The following is a 25284-nucleotide window of genomic DNA, read 5'->3' as shown; positions in this document are numbered from 1 at the left end:
TGATTGGTGACTAGTGCCTAACCTTTCATAAAAAAGTGAAACAGGTGTGCTATCATAATCCTTTTCACATCCCCAAGACTGAGAATATTTTTATTTGCTCAGTAAATATATTTGAATGAATTAATAAATAATGTGAGGATAAATAAACCACATTACTTGTTCTCTGGATGTTTAAATCTAATGCAAGTGAAGCACATTTACATAAGCAGTTGTATTACATGGTGAAGGAAGAGGATGTTCAAGATCAGTGATCCTGGATTCTACTGACCATTGACTGTCACCTTGAACAAAGTTACTGGGTACTCTAAGGTATGTCTTCTTTATATACAAAGTGTCAACAAAAATAGCTGACCTCTTAAAATTGTTGTGAAGATTATACAAAGGATGTTTAGTCATGTATTGGCCACAAAGCCAGTGATTAATAAATGCATGTTCTTAATAATTCAATGGATATTTATTAAGAGTTATAGTCAGGACTTTCAACTGTTACCCAACATCCTTTCCATCTGTTTTCATAGTAAAGAGATTATTAGCTACATATATTTCCCAACCTCTCATTCCCAACAATAGATGTGGCCAACTATTGTTGTTGTGGCTCTCAAATGGCCAAAGGCATATAAGCAAAAGTGTCATGTGGTGGTTCCTAGGTTGTTTTAACAGTGAGTACCCACACATCCTCTTCTCCCCTCTTCATCCCCGCCTCCATCCTTCCAGGAACTTAGGGGCTGCCATCTTGGACCATGAGATCAGGTATATACACTGGATAACAAGACAGAGGATACCTGGGTCCCTGATTTGTCAGCCCCTTCTGTGAACATTTACTCAAATGAGAAGCCTCTTTCTGTTTAAGACATAGTTAGTTGGGTTTTCTATCGCTCACAACTGAACTGTCTCATACCTAATATGAGTCAGCAAAATACCATGTTCACAACTAGATTCAAGGCAGAATATGATAGTCCCTTAACAATTTCTTAAGTGTTAAAAAGGAAGCCCTTTTTGGAGGGGCCAAGATGGCCAAATAGAAACAGCTCTGGTCTGCAGCTCCCAGCGAGACCAACACAGAAGGTAGTTGATTTCTGCATTTCCAACTGAGGTACCCAGTTCATCTCATTGGATTGATTAGGCAGTGGGTGCAACTCACAGAGAGCGAGCAGAAGCAGGGTGGGACATCACTTCACCCGGAAAGTGCAAGGAGCAGGGGGACCTGCCCTCCTGGTAGACAAGGGAAGCTGTGAAGGACTGTGCCACCCACCCTGGGTACGACGCTTTTCCTACCGATTTATTGTAATCCACAGATCAGGAGATTCCCTCGTGAGCCTATACCACCAGGGCTGTTGGTTTCAAGCACAAAACTGAACAGCTGTTTGGGCAGACACTGAGCTAGCTGCAGGAGGATTTTTTTTGTACACTAGTGGTGCTTGGAACCCCAGTGAGACAGAAGAACCGGCACTCCTCTGGAAAGGGGACTGAAGCCAGAGAGCCAGGTGGTCTCACTCAGTGGGTCCTACTCCCACGGAGCCCAGCAAGCTGAGAACCACTGGCTTGAAATTTTCACTGCCAGCACAGCAGCCTGAAGTTCACCTGGGTTGATCGAGCTTGGTTAAGGGAGGAGTATCCGCCTTTACTGACGCTTTAGTAGGCGGTTTTCCTCTGACAGTGCCAAGGAGGCCCGGAAGTTTGGACTGGGTGGAATTCACCATAGCGCAGCAAAGCAGCTGTGGCCACACTGCTTTTCTAGATTCCTCCTCACTGGGCAGGGCATCTCTAAAGGAAATGCAGCAGCCCCAGTCAGGGGCTTACAGATAAGACCCTCATCTCCCTGGGACAGAGCACATGGAGGGAGGGGCAGCTGCAGGCGCAGCTTCAGTGGACTTCATCTTTCCTGCCTGCTGGCTCTGAAGAGAACAGCTGATCCTGACAAGGGAGATTTTCCCAGAACAGCGCACCAAGTCTGCTGAGAGACAGACTGCCTTCTCAAGTGGGTCCTGACCCCCGTGCCTTCTGACTGGGAAAGACCTCCCAACAGGGGTCGACAGACACATCATACAGGACAGCTCCGGCTGCCATCACGCTGGTGCCCCTCTGGGACAAAGCTTCTAGAGGAAGAAGCAGGCAGCAGTCTTTGCTGTTCTGCAGCCTCCAGTGATGATACCCAGGTGAATGGACCTCCAGCAAACTGCCGCTGACCTGCAGAAGAAGGGCCTGGCAGAAGAGAAACTAATAAACAGAAAACAACAACAACAACAACATCAACAAAAAAGACCCCCACACAAAAATTCCATCCAAAGGTCATCATCCTCAAAGATCAAAAGTAGATAAATCCATGAAGATTAGGAAAAATCAGTGCACAAACTGAAAATTCCAAAAGCCAGAATGCCTCTTCTCTAAATAATCCCAATACCTCTCCAGCAAGGGTGCAAAACTGGACAGAGAATGAGATTGATGAATTGACAGAAGTAGGCTTCAGAAGGTGGGTAATAACAAACTCCTCTGAGCCAAAGGAGCATGTTCTAACCCACATGTTTATATGTTTCACATGTTTACATTTAGAAATTATAAACCCCAAATCCTAAGACTCATATGCTTTTTAAAATTATGTAAAATTTCTGCTAACAAAATACCATAATTATGTTATTAGGACATTCAAAATAATGCAAGGTAAATTACAATGCAAGGTAATTTTTTTAAATTGAACTGTAGCTTTTAAAAAAAAATTGAACTATAGATTTTCTCCATTCTTAGAGTATTGTCTGTTTTCAGAACTTCAGTGGTTTCCACCTCTTACCAAAATAAAACACGTACATTTTTTACTTTGGCAAAACATTTGTTCCTCTATCATTTATAATGTTCTCGTATTTCAATTTGTTGTTTATGTGTCTTTTCTTTTCTAGAATACATGTGACAAGTGCAAAGATCTCTCCTGTCTATAGATTTCCATGCATCTACCATAGTGTTTGGACTCTGTAGACAGGCAAAAAAAATTGATGAATTAAATACTTTTAGTTGTTATTTAAGAGCAAAATTCACATGTAATAATAATCAGAGATACAGCTGGAAAAATAAGTTGTAATGACCTTGAGGGAATTTGTGAATGCCAGAAACGTATATATTGCTCTATTCACTCTTCATAAAATTAACTGTAAAACTTGTGTTACAGATGCAATTCTTATATGAATGAGTCTAGTCAGTGATGAGAATGAGGTAGCTTTTTGATCATTAAAAATAATTTGTTTTCTAAATTTAGGTCAGAGTAATGAAATCAAAAAAATGAAAGAGTGATGTTCTCTCATTTTAAAATAATTTATTCTTCAACATTAGTAAATGTTAGATCAGATTATATTATGCTATTCAGAGGAAGTAGAAATAAAACTTTATAAAATATAGAATATGTGAGTTTTTAGAAGATTTCCTAACTGCCAACATCTGTTGAGCAAAATTATTATTTTTAACTGATGAGATATACTCTATATTTTTCCTCCTAAATTTCAAAAAATTTATTTCTTGCTATATAAAAGTGTCTGAAACTTTATTTTTTGAAAACATGTAAAATATATTCCTACTTAATTAAGAAGTTGTGAGTTTGGTTTTTCTCTGTGTATTCTGTTGTTTACTTCCAAGGAAGTGGAGATGACCACAATTCCACATTTTCTTCCCCTCCTTGAACCATACGGCAGACCAGAATCATCCAATTTATGTTTTAGGGTTAATATAAAGAACAAATGAAATACTGTATCATGTACATAAAAGCATGTTGAATAAAGTAAATTTTTAAAAAGTCAAAAGGACTTGATCAGTGTGAATTGAAAAAATCATTTAGTTCCTTGTTACTCATCTTTCTTCTATATCTGTAAATGATAAACTTAATTTCCCTCTTTTCTGAGCAAGAATGGTAATGATAACAACCAACCATTGAAGGCTTAGAGATGCAGGGTAACTAATGGACAACTGTAAGACTCAGATAACCCTGTGAGTTAGATAGCATTTTACCACCGTTGTATAGATGAAGAAATTTTGGCTTACAAAGTTTAAAAAGGCCGAGCGCGGTGGCTCAAGCCTGTAATCCCAGCACTTTGGGAGGCCGAGACGGGCGGATCGCGAGGTCAGGAGATCGAGACCGTCCTGGCTAACACGGTGAAACCCCGTCTCTACCAAAAAATACAAAAAAACTAGCTGGGCGAGATGGCGGGCGCCTGTAGTCCCAGCTACTAGGGAGGTTGAGGCAGGAGAATGGCGTGAACCCGGGAGGCGGAGCTTGCAGTGAGCCGAGATCTGGCCACTGCACTCCAGCCTGGGCGGCAGAGCGAGACTCCATCTCAAAAAAAAACCCTAGCGCGGGTGGATTACAAGCCTGGTTTTCAGAAGACAAACATCTTGCTCTTGGCTAGAGTCATCAACTGTTAGATCACAAAACTTGCTTTGGAAGAAACAAAACTTTTATTGTTCTTTCTTTTAACATCCTGGGGTCAAGACAGGAAATTTTGCCCCTCAGTGGTCATATTGTACTGATCAACACCTAGAAAGAAGCAGCCTCTTTGTACACCCCAAAGACAGTACAGGACTCCCAATTCCAGACTTTTGCTTCTCATCTTTCCAGGATTCTCATAGCACCACCGTTATCCCTAACACATAATAAGGAGAGGTCCCCAACCAAGTAAGTCCAGTCCCAAATGTTGATTTGTTGTGCAAAACACTGACTTCAAATTTCAGTATCTATTCACTCATAAAGTTATTCAGAACATCAATACACTTTAAGCTGTTTTATCTTTCCTATTTTATTTTTAAAATAATTAAATATTTTAGTGTAGTAGCCATATGCCCATGAAAATACAGTGCAAATTAAAAATTAATCCCTGCTATAGAAATGTATAAGCAGCTGGAAGGATTAAAAGATATGACCTCTTCCAGGTAAACTTCATTACAGACTGCAGTGAATCTTTTGTATCAGGGGACATGTTAAGAGATTATGGAATATTGATAGTGTAGGTATGATTTTGGACAACATATTAAAAACTTACTCCTAATATGTCTAATATTCAATAATCTGGTTAGTTCAGCATAAAACATTCCTAGCAGCTACCTTTAGGTCTATAGTAACAACTCAGTAAGAGAAGCAACTAAATAATATTTAGTTTATTCATACACATTTTTTGAGTCATAAACTTAAATTCTTAAGAAAAACCAGACAATCCCTTTTGTTATTTTTAAGAACATATGTGAATATATTTCAATGTGACAATGAGATTTAATTCCTAAAATGTATTTATTTTATCTTATTTTTGAAATGCAAATGTAAGATTGTATATATTTGGATTACAATAATGCCAGAAAAACACAAAGAATGTAGAATGCTAAGTTGTCCCTTGATAATATCTATTGCATAGGTGTACCAAAGGCACCCACTCCTTCTGTTTAGCTCTCTCGTTTCTTTTTTTGGTTAATTCATTCATATTCTACCATGCTGGAAATTAATATGCTAGAACACATGCCGCCCTTTGCATTACAGTATATGTTTGCTTTGTAGACTTCTTTTATCATCAGTGCATAAAAATAAAGAACATCACAGTTTTCTGTTTCCCAGAAGTACCTTTTAACTTTTTATTTGTGATGTTTGTTTTTGTCTTGATGTTTAATTGATCCCAAGTCAGAATTTGAAATACCAGGACACATGCTACCACTACCAATAATATTTTCACACATGGAAAGGTGTAGAGTATTATCATATCAAAACTTGGAAACTGTTCTGATGACATTGTTATTTGCATGCTGCAAATAATATACTGGATTAAGAAAAACCAGGGACCACAACTGGCAATCCATTCTCGTCTGCCTGCTAACCCTTTACCATCCTTGATGGATACATGATTATCAGATAATTCTTTTAGGTTAGGACCATACTTAAAGTAATTGGATATTCGATTTTTATTTTTATTTCTTATTCACTCAGCACTGTACTCAGTTTGAAATCCACTCAGTGTGATGGCAAATGCAGAGGAGAGCATTCATATGGGCCCTGTGGTGAGATTCTTGTCCCTCATGCCTGGGTCAGCTCTTAGAAGTAATGCACCTCCCCATCTCTCTCTTTAAAAGTTTTTAATTAATAAACTCCTTAAAATGTTTCAACAGCAATTATTTTTCTGTTTTTTTTTTCTTTTGGTTGAACAGGTTTGTGGTGATTATTTTGCTGTCTGCTTTTGTATAGCCTATTTCACAACAACTAAAGAGCCAATGCTTGTTGGCATGAGCCACCTATAGAAATGTAAGAAAGTCAAGCCTCACACACAGCATTCCTCTCCCCTCTCCCCTTCATAGCACACTTACAGCCCCTGAGATTGTGCATTAATGACTTTTTTTTTTCTTTTTGGTAACATTCTTTCTTCTTTCAAAAATATTCATTAGCAAAGTGACCTTAATTTCATTGTTTCTAATGTGCTTTTTATTGGGGTTAGCATTTCTACTTTCGTGCTGACATCGTTTGTTCTTTTTATTCCTCTTGTTTCTTCTTCAACTTTATCTTTATTTACAAGAGTTCAAGACTACTTTAATCTTTACAATTTCATCAAACATGGTATACAAGCTGAAGTCTTCAAAACCATGTAGCCACAGTTCAGTTCACTCCTGAATATGTAGCTGTGAGTGATGGAGGATGTGAAGAAACTCTAACAGCTAGTACCAAGAGAGGGGAAATGAGTACCATATAGTGGAAGCCGTTCAGAAACAGGTGGAAATTAAGACGAAATGGTTATACCTGGCCCAGACTCCTGGAAATGCCAACAGCTTTCACCCCTGGTGGTGTATTGCTCCTGTTACATGCCGTGTAGTGAATGGGGCATTTCACTTTGATTGGAAGTTTTACCAGGTGCAGAGAATCATAAAGAGATTATAGTTTTATGTTTATGCATGTGTGTTCTTTTCCCATGGTTATTCAAAGAGGACAGTTAAGTTAATTGAACACATGTCAAAGGCTAACCAGCACTCAGAACAGTGGAGGATAGTTTAAAGGTCCTCTTATCTAGAGCATCAGAATTAGTGTTTGGTTAGTTATCAAAAACCTTGATTAAAATAAAAAAGCATTTAAATTCCATACTATGTTTCTTAGATAAACTACATTAAGAAATCTCTAATTGATACTTGTTTTTATTTCATTGTTTAAACATATGGGCGAAGTTATTCAAGTATAGAATCCTAGATATCAATTACTTATCCCAATATTATAGACTCTTTAGTACTATGCCTTTTTGAGGTTTTTCAGAAAGCTTTTTCATGTTTTCATAGGAAAAAAAAAAAAAACTTTTCTTTTCCAGTCACATTTTATCAATTATGTTTAATTAAATTACATAAGTAGAATAAAAATCACAACTTGAAAAGAAAACAGATTGGGGAACAAACACAAGTGACCCTTGATGAGTGTGCAATTCATCTGCAAGAACAGAAGAGAGTTGGCTTAGCAGAGAACAGCCCAAAGTGCCAGATGTGTAGAGCAGCAATTATGTTTCACAGTGGCAGTGAAGAGTGTCAGTGCTCAGGTTGTTGCTAATATGGAGGTGGTTTAAGAGAGAGATTCTATTGTAGCCACTAGGACTAGTTATATTTAAGTAACTCTTTTTTTTTTTTTTTTTTTTTTGAGACGGAGTCTCGCTGTGTCGCCCAGGCTGGAGTGCAGTGGCATGATCTTGGCTCACTACAAGCTCCACCTTCCAGGTTCATACCATTCTCCTGCTTCAGCGTCCCGAGTAGCTGGGATTACAGGCACCTGCCACCATGCCCAGTTACTTTTTTTCTGTATTTTTAGTAGAGACAAGGTTACACCGTGTTAGCCAGGATGGTCTCGATCTCCTGACCTCGTGATCTGCCCGCCTCGGCCTCCAAAAGTGCTGGGATTTCAGGTGTGAGCCAGAGTTACTCTTTTTATCCTTAAACACCTCCAAAGCCTTCCTCCTTAGGTGTGTTCATGATGCTTCTCACCACCCAAGCCTTCACAGAATGTGTTAATGATGCATTTGATAAAATATATTAATAAGATAATGTGAAAAAACAGGGGAGTTGCAAACCCCTGTAACTATTTAACTGTGCCTTTTAACTCAAAACTTTCGGTGATCATGCTTGTCTCTTTCTTTTTTTATCCCTTAAGTGACATACTTGCCATCCAAATCATTGGAGGTCTATCACCCAAAACAGATGGTTACCTGTTCTTTTTGCCTGAGACACATTTGTATTGCCAGCTCCCAAGGAAAAGCCCTTGTAGGAGAATTGTTTTCACTGTGACCAGTTGAAAACATACTTGTATAAGATAGAAAAAAAAATTTTTTTCCTACTGTTTCACTTAACACTTTACCTGTGGTCACAAAAAAGTGATTCTCCCCACCAACAACCAGTTATTCAGTGGACACTGACTGGGTATTCCACAGTTACTGCAAACTCTTACACTACCCCAGTTACTGTACACTCCACAGGTTAAAGACTGAGTCCCACAAGACTTCCTCAAGACAGTTCCATAAGACTTCAAATGCTAATTGCATCTGAATTGGGGTTCCCACTACACCCTCCCCTCCCTGGGTTCAAATAATTTGCCAGGATGCCTCACAGAACTCAGGGAAACAAATTTACTTGTTTATTATAAAGGATATTACAAAAGATACAGATGAATAAGCAGATGAGAAGCATAGGGTGAGATATGGGGGAAGAGATGAGGAACTTCCTTGCCCTCTCTGATGTGACACCCTCCAGGATCCTCTGGGTATTCAGCAACCCAAAAGCTGTCTGAAACCTGTTCTTTGGAGGTTTTATAGAAGTTTCATTATTTAGGCCTGATTGATGAAATCATTGGTCAGTAATGGTGAACTCAAACTTCAGTCCCTCTCCTCTTCCTAGAGGACATTGGGGTGGGGCTGAAGTTCCAACCCTCCAATCACATGATTGGTTCTCTTGGCAACCACTCTCATCCCGAGGCTATTCAAGAGCCTATCACGCCTCATCACATTAGAACAAAAGAGGTTTCTGTCACTGAAGAAATTCCAAGAGATTTAGGACCTCTGTATTCAACATTCCTATCCCTTTTGTAGGTAACTGTACTATTGCATAATATGGCCATATTTAAGTCATTTTCCTTGAGAATAGAGAAGGAGAAATCAATGATTTTTCCCCCACTTCAGATCTCACCTGCCAGCACTGATGTAAGACTACACCTCCCTATTCCAAGGCACATTATTATCATCAGTCTGGGTAAGGTATCTTCCCATTTAATATTAAATTGTTACTCTCTTCCCACCTTCCTATTCCTCTTCCGCTATGTGAGCCCAAGCTAGTAGCTGATGTGTAACCTTTCATTCTACCTTCTTTGTGTTGATTTGAAGTCCACTATTGGGGAGCACATGATGTTATATCATAAGGTGTGTTTTTAAATTTACATACATGGTACTGTGTGCATTTAATTATCTTGTTTCTTTTTCACATATTCTTGTGTTTTTTAGATAGCCATATAAAAGTCCAGTTCATCACTTCTGATTCTTAGAAAGTATATTTATTGTGTGAGTGCTCACACACACACATACACACAGGTACATTTTATATTTTAGTATTCGATTCCTCTTGGAATACTCACCTAAGCTGCTCTCCTTTGCTAACATAGAAGTTATTACAATAGATATGTATATGGATTTCTTCTTGAGCACTTATGCAAATGTTTTTCAGGAAAAAATACACAGAAATAGGGTTGCTTAATTTTACTAACAACTAACAGATAGAAATGACTATGCTAGTTTACGTTCCCATCATCAGCATCAGAATACTTCACTGATACCTGATATTATTTGATATTTTTGTTTTGCCATGCTGTTGGCTGTAAATTGTTATATCTTTTTTTTTTAACAAAATTGCATTTCTTTAATAGTGAAGGTTTGCTCTGAATTATCTTTAATATCATTTGCTCCATTTTCTATTGATTTCCTCATCTCTTTGCATTGTGTAAATGTGTGTCTATGTGATTTGCAAAAAAAAAAAAAAAAAGGAAGAAGAAAAAAAAGAAGAAAAGAAGAAGAGGAGGAGAAAAGAAAGAGGAGGAGGAGGGGGAGGAAGAGGAAGAAAGAAGAAAAGAGAAAAGAAGAAAAAACCTTTGATATGGTTTGGCTAGGTCCCCACCCAAATCTCACCTTGAATTGTAGCTCCCATAATCCCCATGTGTCAAGGGAGGGTCCCCATGGGAGGTAATTGAATCATGAGGACAGGTTTCCCATGCTATTCGTTCTCATGACAGTGGATAACTGTTATGAGATCTGATGGTTTTATAAAGGGCAGACCCCTGCATACATTCTCGTGCCTGCTACCATGTAAGATATGACTTTGCCCCTCCTTCTTCTGCCATGTGAGCCCTCCCCGGCCATGTGGAACTGTGAGTCCATTAAACCTCTTTTTCTTTATAATTACTCAGTCTCAGGTATTTCTTCATAGCAGTATGAAAATGGACTCATATACCCTTGTATATTTTAGATCAGTTATTCTCATCTGAAAATGTAGTTCACATATTCCTTGAAGAAGCAGAGGATCCCAAAGACTCATTCAGGAGATTCACAAATCAACACAGCTTTCATAATATTTATAAATTGATCTTTGCCATTTTTACTCTGTTGACATTTGTACTGATGCCACACACAGTGGTGAGTAAAACTGTTAGTGCCTTGGCAGAAGTAATGACAATAGCATCAGACTATACTAGTCATAATTGTATTTATCTTTATTTTACACACACAGGAGTGAAAAAAAGAGAGTATCCAATTCATTTAAGAACATCCTTGATGAAGCAGTAATGATAACTAATTTTATTATTTTATTAAATGTCAATCCTTGTTAAGTGTATAATATTCTGTGTGATGAAAAGGGGGTTATGCATAAAGCACTTTTGCTGAGTACTGAAATGTGACCATTGTCTACAGGAAAAGCCTATGCAAGATTGTGTGAGTTTCAAGATAAACAACTCCCTTCCCCTACGTTTTTGTATCATGTTTACTTCAAAGAACAACTGACAGACCAACTATAGTTATTCATACCTGGATATCAGACAGATATTTTCTTGAAAATGAATAAAGCAGTCCTGCCACATCAATGAAAGCAGCTGACAGTCTTTGTTGCTAGTTATAAAATTGGAAATTTCAAGTGAAATTTAAAATTTTGGAAAACTTGTAACTGTCAATGTGAGTTTCATACCTTCCAATAATTAAAAACTTTTCTGATGAAATTGGTAGTGATATTAATCAGTGCAAGTTTTTTGTATTATATAGTGAAATGTGTCATCATTTAGAAAATCTACATAGCTCAGTGAGCCAGTATGTTGCAAATGACCAATGTACAATATTACAAAACCATGCATGGGTGAAAAATCCATTCAAAGTGCAAAATAGACCAATGGATTTTAACACAAGGAATATGAAAACTTCATTGGTAGACTTCAGATTCCACAGAGCAACTAAAATTTAACAAACTACTTTCGTTAAAATTTAAAAAGCAAACTTTTCAAGTTTTGGTATGGTATCAAAGAATATCCACAGTTATATGGAAAAGTTGCTAAGTCATCTCTTCTTTTCTGGCTGGATATTTGTGTGAAGCTAGTTTTTCTTCCTATACTGCAACCAAAACAACATACTGCAATAGATTGAATATAGAAACAAATATGAGAACCTGTCTTCTCTTAAGCTAGATTTCAGAGATTTGATAAAATATAAAATAACTCTTTCTTCTCAGTAAATTTTTGTTTGTTTTTGAACAATATCGTTATTTTCACAAAAATGTAATGTTTATGGTAATATTTAACTTGTGTTCATTATTGTCATTTTAGGTGAATTAATATATTTTTAATTTGTCAGTGTTAATTTCTAATATGATAAATATTTACATATATATATATATATAAAAAACCCACAATGGCATGTGAGTGTGTGTCTGTGTGTGTGTATGTGTGTGCGTGCACACTTGTGCCCGTGTTTGTTCTTTGGGGCTTTTAATAGTTTTTATAAAGTTTAAAAAAGTACTGAGACCAAATGTTTGAGAACTAGTGTACTTAGTAATAAGTCCCTGTGGGCCGGCGCGGTGGCTCACACCTGTAATCCCAGCACTCTGGGAGGCCGAGGCGGGCAGATCACCTGAGGTTGAGAGTTTAAGATCAGCCTGGCCAACATGGAGAAACTCTGTCTCTACTAAAACGCAAAATTAGGCAGGAGTGGTGGTGCACACCTGTAATCCCAGCTACTTGAGAGGCTGAGGCAGGAGAATCGCTTGAACCCAGGAGGCAGAGGTTGCAGTGAGCCAAGATCGTACCATTTGCACTCCAGCCTGGGTGACATAGCAAGACTCCGTCTCAAAATAAGAAGAAGAAGAAGAAAGAAGAAACAAGAAGAAGGAGGAGGAAGGAGGAGGGAGGCTGAGGGAGGAGGAGGAAGAAGAAGGAGGAGGAGGGAAGGAAGAAAGAAGGAAGAAGGAAGGGAGAGGAAGGAAGAAGAAAGAAGAAGAAAGAAGAAGCCCCTGTCAAATCTAGACATCGCAGATATCTTCTCCCAGATTGTCATCTTCCTGTGAACTTTACCTGTGATGTTCTTGTGATAAAAATGTTCACTTTTTAAAATTTTGGGGGAGTATGCAATACACAGTCCTGTTGCTGAAGTCTTACTACTCTTTCCACAGCGTTATGCTAAGATCTCTCTCTCTCCCTCCACCATCCCTCCATTCTTTTCTCACCTCCTCTTCCTTTCTCCTTTCCTCCTTCATTCTTGTTCTTATGTTTTACAAGTAAATAGCATCTTCTTTTCTGTACTTTTTCATAATAAAATTACTTAGATGCCTATTGATAGATACTTTAAATTGTTTGAAATTGTGTTCTATTATATGCAGTGCTGTAAGGAATAACTTTTTGCTAACATCAGTTTACTCATATTTGTAGGATACATTTTTAAAATAGAATTGCTGAGTTAAAGAGGGTATGTGGTTGTCATTGTTTCATATAACCAAATTGTCTTTCATAAATACAATGTCGTTACACTATCACATGAAAACGATGTCATTTATAGTCTCATAGGTATAAATATGCCTAGTTCTATATATTATTGCTAATATTGTGTAGTCCAACATTTTGATTTTTGTTTTTGATAGGTGAATTATGATTACTTGGTGTAGATTTAATTTACTTTTTTATGAATAGGCGTATCTTTTCATATGTTTAAAATCCATATGCATTCCTTTTAATGGCTACTAATCAAATCCTTTGCTCATGTCTATTGGGTTAGTTGTATTTTATCTATCTATATATAATATAATATCTTTGACTGATCAGTCATTTGCTATGATACAATTTGTAAAAGTTTAATCCCCATTTGTCATTTGTATTTTGACTTTATTTTGCTTTTAATCTTGCAGAAGTTTTTACTTTGATTAATAACATTTTTAAATCCAGTGTCATGAGTAGAAACCCATTTTCATCTCTGAGATTATTTTTAATTCTGTGTTTTCCTCTGATTATTTTGTGGAACTTATTCTGGGATAGGATGATAGACAATTATCTAAATTTATTTGATAAATCTGTTAAATTGTCCCAACCCAATTATTTAATACTCTGTCTTTTTTTTCCCTCTCATTTAAATATTATTTATTTCATATACAAAAGTTTCCTGCATATTGGAATCTATTGGTTTTCTATTCTGTTCTATTCACATGTCTCCATGTGTGCCAGTATCACACTATTTTGGTTATATTTTCAGTCGATAATTGCTGGTGTAGAATAGTTATATGTTGATCTTATATTAAGCAAACTTGCAGAAGTTTTAAATTAGTTTATGTTATTTCTTGCTTTTCTAGAATTTTCAAAGTAAATTGTTAGTTGCATCATCTCCCAATATGAGAAATGTCAGCAATCCATCCTCTTCCCTTCTGGAAAGGGTTTTATAACCCTGGCTTGCTGCTTACTAGTTTATTCTTCAGCTCTGTCTCTTTGCTTCTTTGCTATTGAAACCACTCCATTGGAAATGTTATTTAGACAATTATCTTTTTATATCGAATTATCCAGTATCACCAATTGGTTCTTATTTATATGCTTGTTCCTTTCTTATGTTTCAGAAAATCTTCTTTGTCTTTTCAGGGATTTCTTTTGAATTTTAAAGTCTGAATCTGTTCTCTCTTAGACTACTTTTTATTCTAGTATTAGTTCTGTTGTTTTTTTTTTCCTTTGATCATGGTGCTTACATTCCCTAGAGAATTTGTTATTAATACTTCAGCTAGTGATGTATCTAGAAGGAAGGGTAAAATTCATGTCCCAGCTTGAGCTACTACTGGTGGATTGAGTTGATGTAGAGAGGATACCTCATAACAGAGTTATAGTCTGTATTGACTCTACAGTCCCCTTTCCGGCAAAAGACTTCATCTGCCTCAGACACTGCTCTCACCAGGACCTCATCACTCTGATTTACCTCCTTAGTCCATAAACTGGGATGTGGAGGGCAGAGGGTACAACACTCAGGCCTGTTAGTGCCTATAGACTCCCCTCTAAGCCTGGCCCACATTTTTCCACTGCTTCTTACTGGTAGTGGGTTGGAACTGGGTAGATCAGAAAGAGCTCAACAAGTAAATTGAGAATGAGAAAGAGAAATAGAACATCTAGAAAGTTCTTCCCAAGCCTGATAACCTTTATGAGCCCTTGGAGTTACCCTCGATAAACCCCAGACACACAAACATACACTGGGATCTCAAATTTCCACTTACACTAAGGCTTTACCATAGTTTCTGTGTTCAAGTATGATAAATTTCAAACCTGCTCAGCAATGTTCTGCCCCAGGGCATCTTAAGTGCTAGGTTCAGTAGAGAGGGCCAGTAACCCATGCTAGTCGCTGTCTTGTCAAGAACCCATTAATCCTGCCCCCCATGGTAAGGCTTATGATTAAACACACACACACACACACACACACACACACACACACACCCCTAACCATAGTAGCCAGACCTAAATGTCTTATTAGTATATAGCTTTGGAAGTCGTTTGCAAAATTATCTTTATATGGTTGTTATATACAGGAAAAGTTCCCTTTTCCCCCTTCCAGGGTTTATGATAGGGTATAGCTCACTTCTTCATTGTCTCAGTGTGCAAAACCCCTAGGGGGAGGAGACAGATGTGTTGGTCGTTGGGAGCATGGGCTCCGACCCCACGGCAGCTTCTAGGGGTGAACGTTTACAGTTCCTGAAGCCCCACTGTGCATGTTACAGTGTATTCTTTTAGTTTTGCCATCTGTAGGCAGCTTATGTTAATCAGCTCAATTAGACATTCTGCCTTATCACAAGGACAGAGGGCTTTCTCTATCCTGGGGTTCTTGCCTTGGTGTACCAGAAAAATCAGATCACATGTTGGCTTGGAGAATGAGTGCAAGGTTTTATTGAGTGGTGGAAGCAGCTCTCAGTGAGGTGGATGGGGAGCCAGGAGGGGTATGGAGTGGGAAGGTGGTCTTCCCCTGGAGTTTGGCGGCTGAGCGGCAGGACCCTCCTGCAACTGCCCTGGCCAAATTCTCCTTGGTATCCACATCGTTCCACCCGTCGATGGCCTGCTGGCGTCTTCTGGTGCCTGTCGGTGGTGCTTTTCTGCTCCTCTGCTCCTCTCCACATCCAGCCACCTGTGTGCTCTTCTGCCAGTCTGTTCCTCTCAATGCCCAGCTGCTTGCCTGTGTGCCCACTAGGGTCTGGGGGCTTTTACAGGCACAGGATGCGAGCATGGTGGGCCAGGTGCTCTTGGAAAATGCAGCATTTGGACATGAAAACAGGAGTGTTTGTCCTCACCTAGATCCATGGGCACAGGCCCGAGGGTGGAACCCTCGCCAGGGTCCCTGCCCTTCTCCTCCCAGCACTTCCCTTTCCCCACCCCATATCATTACAATTATCTGCTTTTATAAATACACTTCTCAAAATCCAAATTTTCTGGCATTGAGTGGTTAAAGGCAGAAGAGGTAAAGGAAATGCTTTTTTGCTCCTTTTCATGTAAAAAAAAAAAAAAACAAAAAACTTAAAAAAATGTTCTAAGTGCTTTCTAGGTGGCAGATGTTGTTAATGTTTTACATGCACATATCATATAATCTTCACATATTTTATTCAAACCTCCTTTACAGGGAGGAAATTAAATTTCAAAAAGCTTAGACAAATTGTTCAAGATTATATAGGTCAGAAGTGATGAAAACAAGACTGAAACCCCCATCAGTCCGCTCCTCCCTTCTGCATACCCTTAGCATATGTTCTAAGCATTCTAGATTCAGATTATCATTCTTTCTATTTGTATTAATGTAGGAGGCCACCGTTTGCTCAAAATACCTTAGAATGCACTTCTGCTTTTTAAGGATACACAGTGTTCCTACCACCCAGTGGAACAGAAATTTCTCTGAAATCAGATACATAAATGAAAATAGTTTATTTTCTTTTCAGGCATCCACCAAGCTCATAGATAATAATTTAGACATTTCTGATGCAATCCTCAGTAGACCTTTTACATAGTATGTGGGATATTTCATACAGGGAGAATAAAATTAAGATCACCTTTTAGCCATTGTTATTTTACAGAGATATCACAAAATAATGTTGGAATGGGATGGAAAGGAATTACTTGTAGATATTTGTAAGTGGAGGTGTTTCTAAAATCATACTATATATTTCTTCCAAGGCTTACTTAGTTTATTTTCTATAGCAACATAGTTCACTGGTATTAAATTTGAGTATGACTATGATGGTGACAACTTATCTTCCTTATACTGAATTATTTTCCAAGCTTAATAGTGCTAGATACATGAAAAGTCAAAAGTTTAAAACCTGTAATTACTAAAACTTAGTGAGCCTGAGCCTGTATTATAAATTTTTTTATTTTAATTTTGTGTTTAATGGAAGCAGTGCCAAAATTTAATTACAAATATCTACTAAAAGTTAGACGCAACCCAAACTGGGTGATGCTTAACTAACTGCAATTCCATCTTCCTAAAATACATATGCAGAGCTTCTAAATATTAGAGCAAATAGAATTTTTACATGATTTTTAATGATTTAGAGAAAAATACAAATTCAGGTTTTTATTTTTTGATCCCATTATGCATCTACAATTAAAGCTTTAGCAAATTAGTTTCTATAGCTTATGAGCCAAAACTCTAGCAAAGATAATTTGGCTGCCTACAACAGGTATAAACAAGATAATTGAAATGAGATACAAGATAATTGAAAAAGGAATGTTCAGCAACATCAAATGTGAAACTTGGCTTCCAAAATGGGAGAAAACATGATTCAAAGTGTCCACTGTGTATGTTGTATGTATTGGGAATATTTAAACTGCAAAGAGTCTCAGATTTTAAAAAAAAAGAAAATGTCATGCATAAGATAATGAAAGAATATGACTTTTTCATAGCAGTGTGCTAATTGACCTAACGTACTGAAATAAACTGTCTTTCAAACATTCCCTGTTTCAAGTTGCACAGTTAAAACTCCAAAATCAATCTTTAAAGGACTAATGGAGATAAATGTAGATAAATATTAAGAGTAGTAAGCAAAATTTACATTCATGAGGGATACTGTCTTTTTGAACCTCCAGAGAGGAATGGGACTTAAAATGTATTATGATTATAGTTGTGTGATGTCTGAACATCGAAATGAGAAAACAAACTTGGATGTCTGAGTCCATCCACTTAGCATTGTCCAAGGAAAAAAGGGAACATCGGCCCAGAATTTTTACACAAAAATTATACTCATCAAAACTCCAGATTTTCTTTATATATGAATAAGACTGAGAATCACCTTGTGGGAAATAGTTAAGGGAACGATTTTATGGGGTTTCAATGGGGAAGATGAGACTTTGGGAGACTCAGAAACAATGGTGATAGAGTGGCTGTTTTCATCATGCACACCCTGGACCATTTCAAATGCTAGCTCTCAAAGTCTCATCCTACAGTGGAAAACTCTAATCACTTACATGAATCTGAAGATTTTCTGGTTTTCTTTGGAAAATAATATCTGAGTCATTAACTTAATATTATGGTATGACATATTTAATTTTTTTCTGGTTTATATTTTTGGAGAGGGTGATTTATAGCAATTTATCAACAATATTTAAAAGATTTTATAGACATCATAAAGGCATTTTAATTTTAATGTTTACCATATATGAAATTTTAATGTTTACCAGATATGAATAAGGCACTTTTCTACATTGTAGCATTTAATTGTTATTAAATATTAAGTGTCAAAAAGATATCTCTATTAAATATGAGAAGAATATTAACAATTTTATTTGATGTATGTTACTCTTGAAACGAACTGTTGCTTTAATCAGTTTATACACATTAACAGTTGTGTTGACAATAGAGTTTTATACTAATGACAGATTACTTTGACAAGAGAATATTACCATTTTTCAGTTTATTAAGTTACATCTGCGTGTCGTGAGAAACCAGATGCTTTATATACTTACGTTTTTGGGGCATATTGCCCTTTTCAAAGCCTGTTCACAAATATTTGTTTACTTAAAAATAGTATTCCATTATAGAAAGGAATTTTGAAGCTAAACTTAATATATGCCTATTGTAAACATTTATCTGTAAAAACTATATGAAAATTATTAGTTTTTATATTATTATTTATCTGCATTAACAATGTTCCATTTCTAAAATTTGTATTTTCAGTATTGTTATCCTGAAAGCAATAAGGTTATTGTTGATTATGCTTGTCTTTTCAGATAAATTTGCAAAGGAAAATGAGAGTTACTGGTGTGATTACCCAAGGAGCCAAGAGGATTGGAAGCCCAGAGTATATAAAATCCTACAAAATTGCCTACAGTAATGATGGAAAGACTTGGGCAATGTACAAAGTGAAAGGCACCAATGAAGACATGGTAAGAGTAATTTAACCTATTTAATTTAAAAGTAAAATGTCATTGATAATCATTGACTATCAAATGACAAGGTCTTCAGGAGAAGACTTATGTTGATGAAAATAAATTACCGATGCGTCTTGTTTTTAATTGGGCTAGTGTGGTGAAGGAAGTAGTAATTTCTCCAATTTATAAATTTGAAATGGCTGACATTTAAGATTTTCACACATTTTAATTGGTGGTGCTACAAATACTTTGACACAGATGGACATAGTCTTTTGCATGACAATTAAGCTTTATTTGAATGATACATTTTTATTTCATTTATATTGCTTTCGTGATTAACGCACTTTTTAGTTTGTTTGTTTTGTTTTGTGTTTTGAGACGGAGTCTCACTCTATCGCCCAGGCTGGAGTGTAGTGGTAAGATCTCGGCTCACTGCAAGCTCCGCCTCCTGGGTTCACCCTACTCTCCTGCCTCAGCCTCCCAAATAGCTGGGACTACAGGCGCCCGCCACCACGCCCGGCTAACTTTTTGTATTTTCAGTAGAGATGGGATTTCACTGTGTTAGCCAGGATGGTCTCAATCTCCTGACCTTGTGATCCTCCTGCCTTGTCCTCCCAAAGTTCTGGGATTACAGGCATGAGCCACCACCCCCAGCCGATTTCCGCACTTCTTAATGAAATAACTATTACATTAATGAAAACTATTATCTTAAAAGCAAGAAAAGCACTAAATGATAGAAGAGATATATATCTTTATATGCTTCATATTGGAAGAAAGATTTGTTACTTAGCAAAATAAAATATTTTGGAGGTATTGGATATAATATTCAATACCTCCTTTTCTTTTCTTATGATATTCCCAATTCTTTCATTAGTTCTTCATCAAAAATTTTAATTTTAAAAATATCAGAACTGGAGATCATCCCATTTAAAATCAAGCATTATACTAGACTCTAATAAATTATATAAAATAGTTTTAAAATTACCCTCTTAAATGAATTTAAACAAGGTTTTTGGATTATCAGGTTTACATGAAAGGTAAAATAAAAATAAACCTTAATGAATTTACAATGACACATTATAGTACTTGAATTTTAGAGGCAAACATAGTTTTTGGCTGGAAGTTTTAATAAAGAATTCTATTATCCAATTACTTGGGACTGGCTGATGAAGATATAATCTTCATGAGTCAAACCTTAAAGCATCATAAATCTAATCGTAGCATTAGAGACACTGGATGATCAGGAAGCAGTAGCAAAGACTGGATTCTACCCGCAAAAGTACAAATACTAAGTAGCAAAATGGGCAGACAGTCCCAGATTAAACTGAAGGATTTAAGGTGTCCATTTCTCAAAAAAAGAGAAGAGCACTCCCCTGGTTCTGAAAGACTGGCCTTAAAATTGACAGGACCATCACAGTGGAAAATAGAGCAAATCATGAGCCACAGTGATTTATGGCTTTAATTAGGATTTTATGTGTGGGTTTTATAGTCAGTGCTCATGGCAAGGCACTTCTCAAATGCTCCATGCTCCCAAATTATGTAATCTGATCTTTGAACAATTATTTTTGATAAGGTGTAGATAGGGTCAATATGTAAAAATAGGAAAAGAAGCTGTTGCAATGAATGATTTTAAACTCTGTATTGTTTTTACACAGGTGTTTCGTGGAAACATTGATAACAACACTCCATATGCTAACTCTTTCACACCCCCCATAAAAGCTCAGTATGTAAGACTCTATCCCCAAGTTTGTCGAAGACATTGCACTTTGCGAATGGAACTTCTTGGCTGTGAACTGTCGGGTAAGTCTCAAATTAACTATTTCTGTATTCTCTTTAAAGAAAACAAAAAGCATATTTGTATGTAGCCTGTTACTAACCTGCAAATTCAACAACCACAGAAATGTATTTCTGGGGCAAACTGTCTACAACATGGTTCAGGGAAAACCAGTGTGTGTTTATGTGTAGAATAAACAAGTTCTAAAACATGCTACAGGGTAGAATTAATGTAGAAAGAGTAATGTGTTTTGTTGGGTGGTCAAAGAAAGCACAAGGAATTCTCATGGGAAACTTGTCACTTTTAAATGTGTCTCATTGTTTTGCATAATAACTTTCATTTATGTTTTCTGACAAAAGTTTAGTAAGAACTAGAATCTACCCGACCTCATAAATTGCAGTTAAGGTTAGGCTATATAACACAGAAGAGTAAGTTTATCTTTGTCCATCTACCATGAGAACTTTATCTTTGTCTGTCTACCATAAGAACTATTTTTTAGGTTTTATGAAACATGTAAATTTATCATTCCTCCCAAGGGGACAATACTTCAATACCAAGATTGCTAATATAAATTCATTCTTGGATCATTCTTAGCTAGCAACCTGCTTATTGTACAAATAGTGGTTATCCAACTCAAGGATAACCTATCAAAGGACTCGGAGTTAAATAATTCTTGTCCCCCAGGAACATCAATATTAGATGTAAAGATGAAGACCTAATGTGTGGGTCTTACAGCCCCATTTCAATATAGTTAGATTCTGAATGAAATAGAAAATTGTATCTAGACATTTCACTTATTATATTTTTGGTAGTTGTTCTTATATGTCTGGCATCACAATTTACAAACTATCTTTGCCACAGTGGCCTGAAATTATTTTGTTCAAATAACTGTGAAGAAAACTAAAAGTGCATGTGTGCTCCACTTTTTAGTGTAACCTTGAAGTGAGGAAAAACACTTACCAAATCTAAAACAATACCACTTAATTAAAAATAGGAGAACAAGTCCCTGCAAAGAGACAACTGTGAGCTTTTTATTCATTTCAAGAGGTTGCCTATAGGTTAAAGCGCATACTTTATATCTGTTTTTCTTCCTAAATTTATTTGTGTTGCCTAAAAAAGGAATGATTTTCAAGTAAATAAAATTTACTGTTAAATAGCCAATTTTTAATAAGCCCATTACATTTTAAGAATTAAAGCAATTTGTACAGGCAAGTGAACCTATTTTAAGAATCACATTTTCATATTCTATATTGGTGTATTTTTTGAAGCAATCAACATTTACTTTAGTACCATTAATTTTCCTAACAGAGATCTTTTCCTTATTTTGGTAATTTAATCCAGTTTGTTTACTCCAGTTATTAAGATTCAGTAAATCTTAGCAGACTTATTGCTGTACAGTGTTTGTATTCCGTGTCACTATATCACCACAGACCAGTGTCATCCCTAAGCCATTTATCATAAAGCAATCAAGAGGAAGCCACAATATGATGAGGTCTGCTGCAAGCCACATGGTTTTTAGTTGCTTAACATCGCCTTCTACAATTTTTCAGTCTTTTGATTCATGAGGGTCAGTCTTTCACACATGGCACGGTTACACCCCTAAGATGTGAATATATTTTACTTCCAAGTTTGACAAGACATTACACCTGACACTTTACAGGTTTTATTTTCTCAAAAAGAAGCAGTGCCGCATCTCCCAGCACAGCAAATTGATTTTGAACTTGCATGCAGAGAGTAATAGCTCTCAATGGTTGCTTTAAAAAACTAGAGCACTTCATTATAGAAATACCAATTTCATTGTTAATACTTCATTTTGTTCAAGTGCTGGCCATGCTGGTGAAAGAGTTAATTAATTTATATGCATGAAAGCATATGGATAAGAAGTAAAATATGTGGCATGAGGCACATTGGCAGAGAGCTTAGCTGTAACACTTGGAAATAAACACTAATGTAATGTACCAAACTACTCCCCACGATCCAGTGGAACACTGTAAAGCCTTATTGTATTCAGTAAATTGTTACTAAAATCTTTCACCCTGCCTAGAAGATCAGCACGTAATCTCTTCCCAGAGACTTTTGAAGATCAACTCCTAAATTCTCTGAAAGAAGTGTGACTTAAAATGTTTGGAATAAAATAGATTATTACCCTAATTAGAGGAGGAATACTCATCCATTCATTCTATGAACCAATAATTTGGCAATTCTGAGATAAATACTAGACAACAAAATGGGTATAAAGTGAATTTTATGGCTAAGCAGAAATGGTCAAAGTAAAGGCATTCCTTTTCTATCCAGTACTTCAATACTATGTTATATCACAAAAGGAAAGAAACAACTACCTTTTTCTTTCTTTGTGTCTCCTGGAAACTAAGCAAAGTTTTCAAAGGCTTGAGGGGTGGTATGCAGGTAGAGGCAAAGATGGGGATAAAAGAACAATTCAGAATTTTTCAATGCAGACAATGTATGTTACTGTGAAACTAACTTCCTGAAGATAAACAGCTTGCCATTAAGCTTGTTAGAACTTTCTAGACTCTTAGAGAATTGTTAGGACTTTTTTTTTTTTTTTTCCACCCAGAATATACAGGTATCTTTAACATGAGGCTTCAGATACATATCTCCTATACCAAAATGCACTCGTGTTAAGATACACAGCCCTCCTTGTCATATTTTCCATGTTTTCATAGGATATACATTTCCTAGATGGTGGAGGTGAAGGGAAATATGGGGAGCCTCAAGAAGGAAGAAGTAATTTAGATTGACCAGGACAGAAAGCAATTAGTTATAGCTAAGAATTATTGATCAATTAAGAGTTCTAAAGCACCTCTTTTATAGTTTAGACTCCAAAAAAGGTCTAGTTTTAGAAACTGTACACAATAATTAAATATTATTGAGTACTTGTTGATATGCTGATATTTGGGGACTTACCATTGCCATCTGTTGGGATGAGTTTTACAGAAATCATACAAATAGCTAACATTGACTGAATGCTGTGTGCCAGCACTGTTTCTAAGTACTTTATGTTTATTAACTAATTTCTTAGAACACTTCCTTGAGGTAGTTTCTATTATTATCACCATCGTACAGATGAGAAAATTTAGGTAGAAAGTTGTTAAATAACAGGGCAAGGCCACGCAGCTGGGAAACGGGAGACAGCAGAGTGTTAGGAGAAAGTATTGGGTTGGAGGAGTGTCCTCTTGTCATCTTTGCTTCTTTGATGATCAAACTTACCTTGTGAGTTACTTGACCACAATTTAACAGTTTCACATAAAGAAGACTCAGCCCCTGGCTCGTATGATGATGGAATCATGCTCTCTATCACAAAAACTGTAAAGAGCATTTTGTCACAGTTGCAATCCAAGATTGGGAAATTGTGTGTATATGTATACATACACAAATATATGTACATACATATAATTTTTCAAGGACAGGCAGGCCAAAATTTTTACCATATTAAACTCAAAAATATATGCTGTAGATTTGAGAATCTTACAAAAATACCTAAACTTTATAGGTTATTGAATATGATTGAAATAAAATAATGTATTAAAAGGTTTGTTCAGTGGTGGTTTTAGCTAGAATTGTCTTATTATCTTCTGTTATCTATTAGTTTAAATTATGCTTGCACAATGCCTGGCACATGGCATACCCTCAGTAAATACTAGATTCCTGTCTTACAGAATAAATGATGTCGGTACTGTAAGAATCAGTGATAAAGATTAACATATTTCTTGAAAAACAAAATGCTGTCCAGTTTAGAATACAACAGTGGAGCAGCTTGTGAAAATGACTTTGTACTGAGGGAATTTTCATTTGCAGTAATATGAAAACAAAAGAAAAACAAATATACTTTGTGAGAAAATGTCCCATTTTTAAAGACAAAATGAAACTGTTGAAAACTAGGTAGCAGTCAGGAGGCCTCCAGTAATGAGGCAGGAGAGAGCATTTCAGCATTGTTTTCATTTTGCAAAATCATCTATCGCAGAAGAGTAATTTAAATTGTCCTGTTTTCAATTTTTCCAAAATATATTCAGACAAAATAGCTTGAATTGACTATCTTGTTTTTCGATTTTGTTTCAGATTTATTTCTGATTATAGCTTTTTTTTGGATTTAGATGCTTTCTCTTTGAAGGAATGAATAGTATTATGTTTAATCTTCTCTTGCCTATCCAAAATGAATGCAGAAAAGTTCCAGGGTGATAAATTATTTTTCTCATGGAGCCCTTCTCATTTTCTTTCAGGTTGTTCTGAGCCTCTGGGTATGAAATCAGGACATATACAAGACTATCAGATCACTGCCTCCAGCGTCTTCAGAACCCTCAACATGGACATGTTCACTTGGGAACCAAGGAAAGCTCGACTGGACAAGCAAGGCAAAGTGAATGCCTGGACCTCTGGCCACAATGACCAGTCACAGTGGTTACAGGTAAAATTTTCCAGAACTGTTTAACTACCCACTATTCCTCTTTCTTAGAAGATTTCCTGTTGATTAGGTGAGTGTCAGAGTGGTAACCTTCATGCTAATTTAAATGTGCCTTCATCTTTGGCTTAACTAAATTGGTAAAACACAAATTCCTTATGAAGCCATGTCTGTGGGCTATTTTTACACTGGCCTTGGTTTATAGATGCTAGTGTCAGCTTGATGCAGGAGACT

At 36.5% G+C, this 25284-nt stretch overlaps 1 protein-coding gene across 2 annotated transcripts in view; it reads left to right on the top strand.

Moving 5' to 3' along the window:
- The window catches only part of EDIL3 (EGF like repeats and discoidin domains 3), a 463034-nt gene that overhangs the window by 314014 nt on the left and 123736 nt on the right, over positions 1-25284 (top strand). For both annotated transcript variants that reach the window (XM_025387922.1, XM_025387921.1), the window contains 3 exons: positions 18719-18874; positions 20515-20659; positions 24872-25056. In XM_025387922.1, coding sequence (XP_025243707.1) covers positions 18719-18874; positions 20515-20659; positions 24872-25056 — 486 coding nt within the window. The remainder of the gene's footprint in view (positions 1-18718; positions 18875-20514; positions 20660-24871; positions 25057-25284) is intronic.

This window comes from Theropithecus gelada, chromosome 6, assembly GCF_003255815.1.
Source record: "Theropithecus gelada isolate Dixy chromosome 6, Tgel_1.0, whole genome shotgun sequence".
In the NCBI taxonomy this organism is placed as follows: Eukaryota; Metazoa; Chordata; class Mammalia; order Primates; family Cercopithecidae; genus Theropithecus; species Theropithecus gelada.
Note: the sequence above shows the minus strand (reverse complement) of the source record. Positions and strands in the feature narration are given on the sequence as shown.